General features: G+C 33.6%; 1 protein-coding gene and 1 pseudogene across 1 annotated transcript in view; one reads left to right on the plus strand and one right to left on the minus strand.

The window, feature by feature from the left end:
* Positions 1 to 16,569, minus strand: part of Ccdc73 (coiled-coil domain containing 73) — a 123,519-nt gene that overhangs the window by 53,778 nt on the left and 53,172 nt on the right. Inside the window, exons 6-8 of the mRNA XM_015504950.2 lie at positions 7,654 to 7,692; positions 3,751 to 3,886; positions 3,441 to 3,520 (exon numbers count right to left, since the gene is read on the minus strand). Coding sequence (XP_015360436.2) covers positions 3,441 to 3,520; positions 3,751 to 3,886; positions 7,654 to 7,692 — 255 coding nt within the window. The remainder of the gene's footprint in view (positions 1 to 3,440; positions 3,521 to 3,750; positions 3,887 to 7,653; positions 7,693 to 16,569) is intronic.
* LOC107135731 lies at positions 12,514 to 14,506 on the plus strand (annotated as a pseudogene).

Genomic DNA, 16,569 nt, shown 5'->3' on the forward strand with positions numbered 1-16,569 from the left:
GGCATAACTTTGGAACTGCAGGAAAAAGTAGAAAATATTTTGTGTACCAATAAATAATTACAAATTAAGTGCATTTTAAATGGTACTCAACAAATGTTTTGAAAAAACATTTTCAGTTGTTCATGTTCAGATCAATAGGGATAGGCGCTTAATTCTCTCAGGGGTACGGAAGCAGTCCTAAAATGATTTGAAGTGGTATATTTGAGATGAGGCTTTGAAGGGAGTAGGGAAAGGAAATTAGAGGTCATTCTCTACAGAAAGAAGGCCTTACCTATTTCTTCTTTTCATACTAACTCTCCCTTTGCATCAGTTGGAATATTTATAGTTGCAAACAATGAAAAACAAGTATCCCTAACCAAGCTAGCTTAAGTACTAATGGGGACTACTGGCTCACATAACTGAAAAGTCTAGAGCCAGGAAAAAATGCAGGGACTCAACATGTTGTAGAAGAACAGGTTTCTTTATATCACACCAATCTGCCTTCCACATTAAGTTCCTCAGGTTTTGGCTTCTCTCATGATTGGTAGCCACTATGGGGATTACATTTTTCCTGATTTTTAATTCCTGAAGGAATGATTGTGGCCAGAGGAAAGAAATATGTTTATAGTTTTCTGCCAATTTGAAGCTCAGCTCTAAAGCTGAAGGCAAAACAAAAACAAAAATTTGGATAAGGTTAGGAAGAAGAAAAGGGGATACTGGTGTTCAAAGAGCAAATCAATAAATATTCAATGGACGCTTTTATTCATGATGCTGCAGCCATACCAGACTTCTTCTAGTTCTTCAAATGTACTAAACTCTTTCCTGTATTAAGGTTTTGTACATGCTGTTCTTGCCTGAAACACTGTTCCTTTTCTTCCTCTACTCCTTTATCTTCAATCAATAAAAATCGCCTGTTATGTCATCCTATCCTGACATTTTCTTCAGATTACTTATGACAGTTTTAAGTTATTTGATCTGTATATTTACTTGTTTTCTGTCTAATTCCCCACATTAGACCGTATAAAAGTAGAAACATATTTTATTTTCTTTATAGTTGGGTCTTTAGTGGCACATAGTACTTGGCAAATATAAGTCACTGTCGTGAGCCTTCTGTGGGCTGTGTGTGAATTTTGTCAGCATTGCAACCTAGTGAATAGGAACATCTGGTGTCTGGGAACTTCCTATGGACATTTCCACTGTGTAAGACTACCCAGAGACATATTGTGAATTCCTATTCTGCTCTGCCATATCTCCCACACAGCACCTGAGATGGGTGTGACCTGAAAAAGATGCCAATCAACCTGCTGACTCCAAGACATCAAAAAGCAAGACTCCACCCTTGAAACCTTACCCCTGGCTTTGTTGTACTGCCTTAAATAAACTACTGGAGCCACTTTCTTTTGTCTAGCTCCAGCTCTTGTGTGGACTGGATCTATCAGGGGCTCCGCTTTGGAAAATATATTTCTGACTCTTTGTCTTTTGTTCTTCACTAATTATGCTAGACTTTAATTTCTCAGGTGGCTTACACCTTTCACAAGAAGAAAAACCCTCCATGGAGACACTGGCTGTCAACCTATAAGTCACTAAATAAATACTGAATGAATGAATGAATGGTGCTAATGAAGCTGACATACAGTAAATGTTCACTGTCTATTCACATCACCATAAAAATTCAAGTCACTCAAACCTACACAAATACAGTTATCTCATACTAGACAAAGGTGCCAAAAATACACATTGGAGAAAAGATAGCCTCTTCAACAAATGGTGCTGGGAAAACTGGAAATCCACATGCAGCAAAATGAAACTAAACCCCTTTCTCTCACTATGTACAAAATTCAACTCAAAATGGATCAAGGATCTAGGAATTATACCAGAGACCCTGCGCCTAATAGAGGAAAAAAAGTAGGTCCAAATTTTCATCACATTGAATTAGGACCTGACTTCCTTAACAAGACTCCTAAAGCACAAGAAATAAAATCAAGAATCAATAAATGGGATGAATTCAAACTAAAAAGCTCTTCTAAGTGGAAAGAAACAATCAATGAGGTAAAGAGAGAGCCTGCATATATATGGGAACAAATTTTTGCCACATGCACATCAGATAGAGCACTAATCTTATAAAGAACTCAAAAATCTTAACACCAAAAAAACAAACAACCCAATCAATAAATGGGCTAAGAAGCTGAATAGACACTCCTCAGAAGATGATACACAGTCAATCAACAAATATATGAAAAAATGTTCAACATCTCTAGCAACTAGAGAAATGCAAATCAAAATTTACTCTAAAATTTCATTTCATACCAGTCAAAATGGCAGCTATCAAGAATACAAACAACAATAACTCTAAGCAAGGATGTGGGGGAAAGGCACACTCATACATTGCTGGTGGGACTACAAATTGGTGCAACCAATCTGGAAAGCAATATGGAGATTCCTTAGAAAACTTAGAATGGAACCACCATTTGACCCAGCCATTCCTCTCCTCAGTCTATACCCAAAGGACTTAAAATTGGCATAATATAGTGACACAGCCACATCAATGTTTATAGAAGCTCAATTCACAATAGCTAAACTGTGGAACCAACCTAGATGCCCTTCTATAGATGAATGGATAAAAAAAACTTTGGAATATTACTCAGCATTAAATAAAAATGAAATATTACTTAGCATTAAAAGAGAATAAAATAGCATTTGCAGGTAAATGGATGGAGTTGGAGAAGATCTTGCTAAGCCAAATAAGCCAATCCCCAAAACCAAAGGCCAAATGTTCTCTCTGAAGTGGATAATGATCCATAATGCAGAGGAGGGCATGGGAAAAATGGAGGAACTTTGATGGGGCAAAGGGGAGAGAGGGAAAAGGAGGAATGGAGATAGGAAAGATGGTGGAATGAGATGAACATCATTACCCTAGGTACATGTCTGACTGCGCATATTGTGCAACACTACATCGTGTACAATCAGAAAATGAAAAGTTGTGTGGCAACTGTGTACAATGAATCAAAAAGCATTTAGCTGTCATATATAACCTAATTAGAATAAATAAATAAATTAACTTAAAAAATTCAAGTCACTGATTATAAGTCAAAACAATTTTTGAATGGATTGGAATTAATTATTAAATGTACTAGAATCGTAATTCAAAATTTATGAATCATGTTCTATCAAAAAAATTCTACCAAACTGTTTTCTAATAATATTCCATAAGACTGATTATTTTAGACTATAATTAATTAATATTTACTGAGGATTGAACCCAGGGGCACTCTACCACTGTGCTACATCCCTAGCCCTTGTTTTTATTTTGAGACAGGGTCTCAGTAAGTTGCTTAGGACTTTACTAAATTTCTGAGGCTGGCCTCAGCCTCCCAAGTCACTGGGATTACAGGCATGCACCACTGCACCCACCTTAGAGTATAATTTTTTTATTCAATACTATAAAATTATATCAATCATACCTTCTTCAAACTGCATATTTCAGATTCTTGTTTTTTATTTAAAGTTGAAAGTCTTTTGTTTAATTTTATTGCTTCTTGTACTGTAACATCAAAGACATTAGGAAAATATTATATTCATCATATATTTCAAAGAAAATACCATGAACACAGACAGGAAAACAGTTCCAATGTAATTTAAATAATTTTTATTTAATTTAATGTTAAAGTGCCATTTACTACTACTAATGTCAAGTAAATTCAGTTTATTCATGATAAAATCTATTTAAATATTCCTTCTTGAACATGTAAGTTTAAACAAAATAGCACCTACCATTTTGTTCTAACTTTCCATGATTCTCTTTTACCAATCCAAATTGTTTTGTTATTGTAGCATAGTATTTCTCAATTTCATTCAGTTGTTTATGATAATCACCTTTAGCCAAAAGATGTAACTGGACATTTTGTTCCTATTTTTAAAGAATAAATGTTATATGTATCACACACACACACACACACACACACACATACACACACATACACACAAACAAACAAATATATATAGTGGTAAACAACTCTTGTTAATAATATACCAAAAATAAAAGTTATGAAAAAGTGCTGAGTACACAATAGAAAAAAAATGATTAGTTAGCAGATATTTCTAAATCTGTATAAAACTAAAGCAAACTTTCCTTTCCCCTGGAATAAATATAGTCAATTTCATTTTATATTTCTTTTGTTTACAATGTCTTTTTCTTTCTTTTTCAACATCAACTTTTATTTATAAAAAGTTAATCAGCCTAGCAATAAATAAAGTAGGAAGATATTAAAGCAATAGTCTTAGAACCCTAGGAAATCATTTTTTCTTTGTCTAAATCACATGAATAATTAGCACCTAACCAGAGCATGGTTTTGATTCTTTGTGCCTTCATTTGCAAGTATAATTTTGGTGTGCAACTCAGGTAATTTTTCTGAGATTAATTTTAATGAATATAGTACCTTCTCACTACATTAAAAATGAAATGGTAAAGACAATATTTCTGTGATAGAAAGGCAATACAGTTGAGTAGAAAACCTACTTAAACTGGAGAAATAATTGGTTAAAAAAAAAAAAAGACTGGATCCTACTTATAGTACAATAAGGGTCCCATTACCTTCAATTAAAAGAACTCTCTTTTTAAATTTTTTCTCTTTTCACATTTTTTATTGGTGCATTATAGTTGTACATAATGATGGGATTTGTTGTTACACATTCGTACATGCATATGATATAACAATATAATTTGGCCAAATCACTCCCCAACACTTCCCCCCTCTGTTCACACCCCAGTCCCGTTTCTCTACTGATACCCCTTTGATTTCATGAGATTTCTGAGATGACTAATAGTTAAGTACATATTGGTTTTGTTCTTTTTACCTCTTAAATTGATGTAAATTATTTTTTCTTTTATATAATTTTATTATTCGATGCAAGACTTAGTCCAAGAAAATAATGTCAGATGTACTGCTTTCTAAACACATATGTACCTAATTTAAAACAAATATAACCTATTGAAATCAATATTAGAAAAGAGGACAACATATGCATAATTATGTGTGTGTATATGTGTGCAGAGACATAAAGTTTACTTTAAAGCCTTGATGCATTTAAAATAGTAATAGTAATAGTATTATTTCAAAATAATATTTATACATGATTTTTAAATATACATTTACTAATAAAAGACCTAGCTGTACAATGTCCCCCTTTTCCCATTTACTTAAGGAAACTAATTTTTGGAGACAAAATTAACTTCCTTAAAACAGTTAGCTATAAATAAATTTTAGAGGAAAAGATAAAAATCCAAAGATAAACTTCATGTATTCTTAATTTTCAATTTTGCAACTTCTAACTTCTTCAATATGAACCCAAACTAATTTAATGGAGTTATAAAATTCAATTTTTAAAACGCAAAAGCATCTTTCTTAAGATAGTTTTACCTTTCTAATCTAAAGATGTAAGGCAAATACTACTTACAAAAGTAAGTTACACTGCTAATGTACATGTGTACAGATAAACACAATATTTATTATCCTGAAGTTATTTCTAGACAAGTCTTCAGTCTAAAAACATTCTACTCTGAAAGAAAATGTGATTATTCTCAATAATATCAAAAGCTTCAATATTGAAATTTTGCTTTAATAAAAATCTGAGAAATAAATATGACTTAAACGTGGTTTGATAAGTTTTTACTTCCTTAAATAAGCAGAATTAACTTACACAGGCATACAACACAGCCACCAATAAATTCAGTTACACAATATATTATCTGCACAGTAATTACTGCAAACAACAGGAGAGATTTTTTTCAGTGACCAAATCACAATGATAGTTAACTCAATTTTCTAAAGCTTTTCTTTAACATGTTTTGCTGTATTATTTTATTGGTAATGTCTATGATTTTTTTCCAAAGGGTGATTTGGGTAGGGATGAACAAATCTTTTGATTTATATATGATATGTTAATTTATCTAGAAATGTATCACCACTTTTATAAGAAAATTAATTTACTGAATTCCTAGAAGACAGAAATTTGTAGTAGTTTAGTGCTCACCTATAGCAGATCATGAACTTCTTTAAAAGTTGCTTACTACTTTTCTGAAATAATTTGTTTTAAGACATTTGACTTTATTGCTTCCCAAAGTCTCTCCTTGGCACTATTATAGTGGCTATCTTGGACCTTGTCGTACCCATAAAGACAAATAATATAAAAGAATAATGTACCACTACAAATAAAATAAGATTAACTTTGAATGAAAAGAAGGATGTAAATTATATAAAAACAGAAAAAATAATAATAAAAGAATTATAATGTAAGATAAATATATCCAAGAATGTTTAGAAAAAATATTATTTTTAACTTTTAAATAAGAAATATAAATATTCAGCCAGAGTGATCATGGAATATTAAATATACATATCAATATCTAATTACTTTAAGTGAAAAATGGTATAAATGCTTTGAACAACTATCAGAAAAAATATTGTAACTCAAATATTAATTTTGGTATTTTAAGAGGTTATAATTCACAATAACAAAAAGCTTCGAAGTATGACCAAAAACTAGAATAGGTAAAATACATGATTCCATGTTTTTTTTTAAGATTTTAAGTATCTGTTTAATCAAATTTTAAACTGAAATAAAACAAAACACATTATATGTTGCCTTTGATCTTTAACTTGTAGCCTTATCTCCCAGGTCAAAGGGCACATTATTCAATTTCACTATATTTTGTGTAAAATCACTGTAGCGTTGAAGATGACTTTCAGAACAAATGTCATGGTACTTAAAGCTAAAGTGGAATCTAGTTTTTCAGCTTCTTAATTAAAATCACAGTTTAAAATAGTCTGACAATATTATTTTATTCTTTCCAGTTGAACAGCAACAGAATTTTCACATCTTTTATTCAATCAAGCTTAGCAATCTTTCTATGGGCTCTTTTATTTTATAACAGACCAAAACAATTTAAAGAAGCAAAATACTTACTTTATGTTTTTATATTTAATATCATAAGGAATGACCTCTGATTTCTTACACACACCCATATTTATATATATAAGCCATACTCAAAAATTAATTTTTCTTACTTTACAGTTTGCTCCAATGAAGACTGAAATAGTGTAAACCCACTCAAGAAGTCTTTTGAAGATTTAAGTGGATATAAAAGAATTTTGTTCAACACATGCACAAAAAATACTTCTGAATAAATTGGACTAGAAAAGGAGAATATCAAAGTAAATATTCTATAAAATATTATGCTATAAAACAAAAATATTAGTTTTTTATATATAAGGAAAAAGAAATTCACAATAAATACTTGTTGAATAATAAATAATGAGTTCTGCATTCTAAATGTAGAACTTTAAAGGATGAATGCCATACCCCAATATGTATTTCAATTTTTTCAGTCTACAATAACTATTTTTTTCCATAAATATGTAGGAAAAAAACATTAAAATAATAGTTTTTAGAATTTATTCTATAAAATATAAATACCATGTAATCTGCAAGTAACTTTGTAAAATAATTTAAATTATACAGTATTTAAATTATGTCAGATCTTTACAGGGGACAGCAATATCCAGTTTTAAGTATTCCATTTTTTACTATAAATATCATATTTACATTCACAAAATTACTATGCATCTTATGTACTAATCCAAGTGAAAAAAAACAGGTATTTTGTAACTTTCTTACCATTTCACTCACTTTCTTCTGTAAAGAATATTTAGAAACCTTGAAAAATAGAGAGGGAAAATCTCATTAAAATTCTTTACCACAAATTCCCTGTGATATCAAAACTGCATGCTGTAAAGTTAGGCACTTATTTCTATGCACAGTTTTTGGTGATTTTTTTTTCAAAATTTTATTTACAATAACCCTCTTCCTTATAACAAAAACAATACATTCTTTTATTCAACACATATTCATAGCATATGTATGTGCTAGACTTTTTCCTAGGTTCCTGAGATATAGCAGCAAGCAAAACAAAAGTTCTTGCCCCTTTTGGGGGGGGGCAGGGCAGGTACTGGGGATTGAATTCAAGGGCCCTTGGCCACTGAGTAACATCCCCAACCGTATTTTGTATTTAGAGACAGGGTCTCAATGAGTTGCTTAACGCCTGAAGCTGGCTTCGAACTCAAGATCCTCCAGCCTCAGCCTCTCAAGCCACTGGTATTACAGGTGTGCGCCACTGTATGCAGCTCAAAGCCCTTACTCTTAAGAAGCTTTCTTTAAAGTAGGTGCATGCCTGTAATCCCAGAGACTCCCAGAGAGTCTAGAGGCTGAAGGAAGAGTATCCCAAGTTTGGGGCCAGCCTAGGAAGCTTAGTGAGACCCTGTCTCAAAAAATAAAAAGGGCTGGGGATATAGTTCAGTGGCAAAACACTCCTGGGTTCAATCCATAGTACAACCAACACAAACCCCCGCAAAATGTTTTCTTTCTAGAGGGAGTGTTGGTTAACAAATATAAGTAAAAAGTATGTTAAAGAGTGATAACCAGCAGGCACAGTGGCACACACTTGAAATCCCAGTAACTTGGGAGGCTGAGGCAGGTTCAAGGCCAGCCTCAGCAACTTAGCAACCTTTTTCTATGCATTTATAGTTTAAAAGAGGCTCAGAAGGAAGTGATGATAATAAATATTATTTTAACTTAATATGTAATAAATGGCTTTCTAGGACAAATATACAACATAACCTTTTTTTTTTTTTGGTACTGGGAATTGAAACCAGGGTTGACTTACCACTGAGCTAAATCCCAGCCTTTTATTGTTGTTGTTTTTGTTTGTTTGTTTTGAGGTAGGATCACACTAAGCTGCCGAGGCTGGCAATCCTCCTGCCTCAACCTCTGGAGTATTGGGAATTACAGGCATGCACCAACTCACCCAACTTCAACTTAACTTTTCAATGGATACACATTAATTTAACTTTACCTAATTGTTCTCATTTGTATGGCTTTACCCAGTATTCCATTTTTAGTATAATGAATTATTCTGAAATAAACATACTTATACCTAGAATTTTGTAGTTACTCATTTTAGCAGGACAAATTGAAAAAAGTGAAATTCTTGAGATTTGTTCATTTTCATAGGCTTTTAAAAATTGCTACATAGTAGTTAACTACATAGTGACTGACCAAGTTAAACTCCAACCAGCCATTATAAGTGCTCAATTTCTTTTTTTTTAAATTTTTATTGTTGGTTGTTCAAAACATTACATAGTTCTTGATATATCATATTTCACACTTTGATTCAAGTGGGTTATGAACTCCCATTTTTACCCTGTATACAGATTGCAGAATCACATCAGTTACACATCCACTGATTTACATATTTAAGTGCTCAATTTCTTAAACCCTATTTACATTTGTTAAATTTTAAACAAAAATACAATGATTACTTCACATTTCCTATGAATTAAATTGTTAGCCTACTTTCATGAATGAGCTGATCATTTTATTTCATTTTAGTAGAATTGACTAAACGTGTGACTCATTTCTTCAACAAATACTGAATGTTCATTGTAGGCAAAACATTGATGAAGATATACACTGGAACCACAAAAATCCTGCACAATTTAAATTCTGGGTAAGTCATATCATAAATAAGTTGAAACATATGGTATATTAGATATTAATAAGTGCTAAAGAAAAATAACAGATCAGGGAAGAAGATTACATAGGATGGTCAGGAAAGACCTTTTTGAGAAAGCAACTTCTGAGTAAAGACTTGGAGAGAAGGAAGAGAATTTCAGCAAATGCAAAGGCCCTAATGGGGACAATACTTGGTATGTTTAAAGAACAGTAGGGATACCCATGTGGTTGGGAGGAAGTAGGTAGGAGAAGAACAGCCAAAGACAAGTTTAGAGACGGGTAAGAGAAAGCAGAAAAACCCAAATCATTGCAAGCTTTATAATATGTGATAAGTATTTAGGTTTTAACAAGGAATGAAGCAGAAAGTTCCAAGCATAAATGTAACATAGGCTGACCTTTTTTTTTTTTTTTTTTAAGGATCACTCTGATGTCATGTTAACACTAAAAGGGAACAGAAGTTGAGGAAGGAAAACCAGTTAACTGGCTACTGCAATAATCTAGGTGAAAGGCCTACAGTGTTTGTAGCTGATGGAGTTAAGTGAACTGAAAAAATATGCAATTGAAAAAAGGGGGATTTTATGGCTTCCTTTTAAACATGTCAAGTTTGAAAGTAATGGAATTAGATTGACATACAATCTTTTTATGTATGCTACATTTAATTTTTCATTTTTTAATTCTAAAAATCACATATGAATTGCTTTATAATGTCTAATACAGCTGTCTTTCTAATATAAGAATAAAACTATACTGATACTAATTAATGTATTAACTACAGAAGATAATCTCAAAAATGACATACAGATGTTTATTATTATGGTAATTCCTTATTTTATGGAAATTAAGAATAGCTAAAATGCTTACTTCTTTAGAGAAAAACTGTTTTCCTATTAATTTTCCATTAATTGGATTTATGTTAATTGGAAATAAAGGTCCCTGAAACACAATGTTAAAAACGTTTAATCTTTTTCTCTTTCTGAAAAAAAAAATTCAATCCTAAACCCACTAGATGAGGCAGAACAAAGTAGGGAGTCTGTGAAGAAGTGGTGAGGAAGTCATGACTATAGCATTACAGAACACGGTATCTATCAGGCCTGAATGATGAAAAAATGATTCCTGGTGAGAAGGAGGAGAGTCTATTGTGGGCAGTCAGAGAATGAGCAGGGTAGGGCCAGGGATGTAACTCAGTGGTAGCACAAGTGTTTAGCATACATGAAGCCTTAGGTCAATCCCCAGTACTAAAAGAAAGAACAAAAAGATGGCTAAGGCAAAATATATGAATAAGGCCAAAAAATGTAATAGGACATCCCATCTCAAGGTATCAGATTCTACTCAGGGAAAGGAAGGCATCCACCAGAGGAAGGAGGGGACAGCAGAATGATTGACTGGTTACACATATGGTGATTTATCAAATAAATAAATATATTAAAAGTAATGAAATTTCAAAATTTTCACTGAAAGAACAGAAAGGTCTAATTTACAGGAAGGAAATAAACTACAATGAGCTTTTAGACTACAGTGGGCATGGTATGAATTCATGATTTTTAATATATAAAAACTGATGTAGAAATAAGATAATTGTAAATGTGCATATGTATATAAAGACATACATATATTCTCTTGCTGTATTCAGGGGGTCAGAAGAAGTGATAGATACCCCATACTAATATGTATAATAGTACTCAGATCTTATCTTCTACATACCATTTCTCCACTAACAGGAACCAGTTCAACATGGAGAAATGATTCATTCCAGGAAAAGACCATGTAAAGTACAACGTATTCTGACATATTTTATTTTTATCTGAAATCATAAAAATGGGTACTGGGGTTGTGGCTCAGTGGTAGCACACTTGCCTAGCATGTGTGAAGCACTGGGTTCGATTCTCAGCACCACATAAATAAATAAAATAAAGGCCCATTGACAACTAACAAATATTTTTTAAAAAATGAAATCATAAAAATGCTAAAATACTATAAAGACATGTCAAAACTAGCTTAAATGGACTCCTGCTGTCCAAAAAAATAATATGAGCATCAAAATAAATGACAGTCACAGTTTTTAATCCATTGAATAAAATAATAAACTAAATTTATATTGATATTTAAATATATAAAAATAAACACATTTTTTAAAAAATTGATATTCATATAGTTTCAAAGTACCTCCCTACAAAATACTTCAGTTACAAAGAGGGAAAGGGTAACTTTTCAGAGAAGAAACTTGTCAGATACTACTTTAAATATTAATGTGAAAGCATGAACTTTCTGATATAATTTAATATTAAGAACACAGCACTATTTCTGTGATAGTCCTGCCAGAGATATGTAAACTAAATCTGATTAAGAAGAAATGTTAGTCAGAAACTGAGGCACAGTCTACAAATTAATTGGTCTATAATCTTTAACAGTATCAAAGTTATAAAAATCAAACAAAGACTGGGGAACTCTTCCATACTGGAAATTATTAAACAGCTATGACAAATAAATGCAACAGGGGATTCTAAACTGGATTATTTTGCTATATAACACTTTATTGGGACAACTGATGAAACTTGAATGGTTCTTGAACATTATAGTTATGTACCAATAATAACTTCCCAATTTTGATGATTGTGCTATAGTTTTATAAAGAATGTCCTTGGGTCTGGGGATCTAGCTCAGTTGGTAGAGTGCTTGTCTCGCATGCACAAGGCTCTGGGTTCAATCCCCAGCACCACACACAAAAAAAGAGAATGTCCTTGATTGTAAGAAAAATATACTACAGTATAGGGGTGACATAGTAACAGAATCGCAAATTATTCTCAAACTGTTGAGGAACAATAAACTCTGTGTAAGCTTATGATAGTTTTGAAGAAAAATAAGTCATTTAAAAAACTTTGTGGAATGAACTATTTGAAATTACAGCATTAAAAAAAATAGTTTAAGAAAGCCCTTGGCATAGCAGTCACCTCTGCTCCCTGGCCAAACATGGACTTCAGGAAAATTCTCCTGATAGCTTCCAAAGGATAAGGTGTCAACAATGGGCCAAAAAGATATAGTTTAGCAGTGGGAACTCCAAAGAAAGACCCAAAAGTTAAAGGTGTCCAATTAGCAGCCATATAAGCTTTTCTTAGAAGGAAAGAAGAGGAGCTCAGACAAAAAGCCTTAGAAAAGGAGAAAAGAAGAACTAGTGAAAAAAACGAATTGAGCTCAAACATGACAAGAAGGCAAGAGCTATGCTCAAGAGGACAAAGAATAATTTCCATGGCTACAATGGGATTCTACTGAGGAAAAGTTAAAGAACAGGCAGGCAATGGAAGACCACATCAGTCAGGCAACTGAAAAAGAGTACAAGATGAAAGAAGAATATGAATTTTTAGAATACAATCAAGCAGAGTCAAAGCAGGAATATGAGGAAAAGCAAGTACCTCCTGAAGTTGAAAGCAAGCCAAAAGTCCCCCTTAAAGTGCCCCACCACCCATGAACTTCACTAATTATACTGAGGCTGGCTGATAAAAAGAAGTTGGAACCAGTGGAGATAAAGGTAGTGAAGAAATTAGAAGAGCAGCCTAGGACTGAAGAAGAACTTAGAGAGCAAGAATTCCTGGAACAAAAACACAGGAAAAAGAAAATTGAGACAAATACAAAACTACCTTACTTCCAACTGTGTCCAAAATGGCACCTTCTCAGAAAGAAAGAGTGTGCACAAAACTTAGCAAAGATTCTGGGGACAGTCATCCTTCTTCTAAAGGAATGTCCTTTCCTCATACTGAGAAGAAATCCAGACCTAGCACAGCCCATGAGAAACACTTATTAGTGTCTTCACCCAAATCTATGCTAGGAGAGAGGACCAAGGCAGGATCGGGCTATATAGTTCCCAACCCTCAATTCATGAAGTCATGACAGACCTGTTCACCAGCACCAAAGACTTCTGCCAATGGGACTCAGAAATCTACTACTGAACACAAATAATTTCATCCTTCTCATATTAGCCATTCCAAGTCTGGGCCATTGGTCACCCCCACAATGAAGCTAAGCGTCCAGGTGCCAGGCAGTGAGTCAGTAACTCCAACTCAGCCCCTGTGAAACCCAGCCCAGGGACTGCTAGGCCCACAATTAGTTCTGGCCTTGTGCCAAGACACCGTAATGGTAGCTCCAGCTCAGGACCTCAGTGCTCAGTCATGAGACCAAGAAGCTAGACAGTAACTTGAATCCCTCTGGGAGAATAGTCACTGGTACAAATAGCCCTAGACAACCTACAAGCAGTTCAATGGCCCCGGGCAACCCATTAGTGTCTCAGGTAGTTCTGGGAGACCTGTGGGCAGCTCTAGAGGCTCTGGGCAACCTATAAACAGTCCATATGACCTTCAACAACCAGTGAGTGCCCCAGGACCCCCTGAGTGGCCAGTCAGTGGGCCTGGACGATTCATAAGTGGTTCAGTTCCAGCTAGATGGACTATCAATAGTTCAAACCCTGAAAGACCTGTAAGAGGCTTACGACTTGTGTGAATAGTTAATAGCCCAGGTCACCCTTTGAAGCCCAAGTGTACTGTTGTCACAGAAACAATATCTTCCAAGAATATTATTAGTGGAACCAGCAATGAACAGATGAATGTTTTCTAGCTACAGATCTGACCAAGGTCCTCAAAGACTTCCCTTCCCTACTGGATACAGAAGGCAGTGAGGAAATGAGGAAGAAGAGGATGATGATGAATGTGACTCTGAAATGAATGATTTCATTGAAGATGAAGGAAAACCTCAGGAAGAAATATCCAAGCACATTTGAGAAATCTTTGGCTCTGACCAAAGAAAAAAATACAAAGTTGAAAGTGATTATGCCTTATGTTACATGGAGAGTAGTTGGAAAGAGCAGAAGGAAGAAGTAAAGAGTTTAAGACTAGGTATGCAGGAGGACTTAGAGGAAATGAGACGTGAAGAAGAAATGAAACGTCAAAAAGCCAAGAAGCTGAAGAGACATTAGCTGCTATTTTATTTTTGTGAAATTCTAGAAACACTGCTGCAAGGATTTTCTGCCTTTAGACTAAATAAGTCCCCTTTATCATTTTAGATTTAGACTTGGTGCTCAAGGAGAAGGAATGCATACTGTTACTTGCAGGCTGTCATTTGACCATAAAGTATTTTCAAATACTCCAGGATGAAATCAGTAATGCCCACAGTGTGCTATTATGAAGTTAACTGTTCACAAATGCCAGCCTTGATCCTGATAAGCTATGCACTCTAATGTGGGGCCACTCACAAGTTGGCTAATCTCCTTTTGTTTTGATTGCCTCTTGACTCCTTATAATTCTGCTGATGTGAGCGGAGACTGCCCAACTACCAATCAAACTTTTTGTCTTTATGAGGAACCTGGCCCTTCCATGAATGTTTCCAGCAATAAAGTGACCTGTCCTAATCTATATGTTTGGATTGAGAACTCAAAAATGTAGAGTAAGTTTTATAATTATCACACAGATGTCATCCTTGTGACTCTAAAGTATAATATATTGTATTCTGCATTAAACATGGATTGTATTACTAAGCATACTTATCAATTTAGGTGATTAGGCAAATAAAGGTTTTTCCGGTTAAAAATACAAGTTAGGCCAGTGTAAGAATGTTCTTTTCTGAGTTTTCCTTTCAGATTTATCTTTTTTTTTTTTTTAAGATTTCTTGTTATGTTGGCTTTAGTTTAAAACAGACAAGGTCATTGTACTGGTTTATTTTATCTAAAAAAGTTCATTTTTATATTGAAGAAAAAAGTTGTTTTATTCAAATGTTGGATTTGAGAGAGTATTTAAAAAACAAGGAAGTTATATGTGAGGGTCCCCCAATACAAATATGTTTTTGAATCCCAAGACCCTGTCTCTAAATAAAATATAAAAAAGGACTGGGGATGTGGCTAAGTGGTTAAGCACCATGGTTCAATTCCCAATATCAAAAAGAAAAAAAAGAGAGAGAGAGAGAGAGAGAGAGAGAGAGAGAGAGAGAGAAACGCAAATTCCCATATGCTAGAAACAAGAAAGAAAACTCAAAAGTTTTCTCATCAGTACAAACTGATGCTTTGGTAACCTAGGAATCACTAAACTCAGGCATAGGCTCTAATGGTTAAGTTATGAGCAGAGAGCCAAGAGATCTGGAACAACAATTAAGAAAAACTGGTATAAAAAAGAGACACTAGGGGCTGGAGTTGTGGCTCAGGAGCTGGGGCTGTAACTCAGTGGCAAAGTACTTGCCTAGCATGCATGAGGCACTGGGTTTGATCCTAAGGACCATATAAAAATTAACAAATAAAATAAAGGCATTCTGTCCATCTACAACTACAAAAAAAATTTTAAAGATATTGTGTTCATCTACAACTAAAAATGTTTTTTTAAAGAGAGATGCTAAAAGAGCTGCTAACTCTGGCAAAGAAGAACAAGAAAAACAGCCCACCAGCAGAACAAAGCTTATGTTTGTCTGGATCTCTGGGTCAAAACCAAAAATTATTCCACGAAAAATTGAAAAACCTAAACTTGGAGCACAAAAGTGTATAAAGGCCTAATATACACACCCCTGCATGGTGTATATATTCTAAGATGATAGATTAACAAAACAAATGTAGACTAATCAGTAAGACCTTTAAGTCTCAAAGCAGAAGGAAATATAGCAGAGCTCTGTAGAAAGAATTCCACAACAAAATTTCACCAAAAAAGTATAATTTTCATTGAAGTGAGCTCACAATTTAAAATTTATGAACTACAATAAAAATGAACACTGAAAATGAGGAGGCAGCAGGCAGCCACTGCAAACAGGAATATGTGTACCCCCCAATAGCAGACGAATATTAAAAATATAAAAGTTATTTTAAAATTACTAAAGTCATAAAAAATATAATAAAAAGTATGAGAAATGTATAGGACACTATTAAAAGGCAAGTGTGAAAATGCACCAAATAGAACCTATAGAAGAAAACTGTAGTCATGAACTTTAAAAACTTAATGGATAAATTACACAGTAAATAAAACTCAATTAAGAATTAGTGAACTAGGGCTGGGGATGTGGCTC

This window comes from Marmota marmota, unplaced genomic scaffold (assembly GCF_001458135.2).
Source record: "Marmota marmota marmota unplaced genomic scaffold, marMar, whole genome shotgun sequence".
Classification (NCBI taxonomy): Eukaryota; Metazoa; Chordata; class Mammalia; order Rodentia; family Sciuridae; genus Marmota; species Marmota marmota.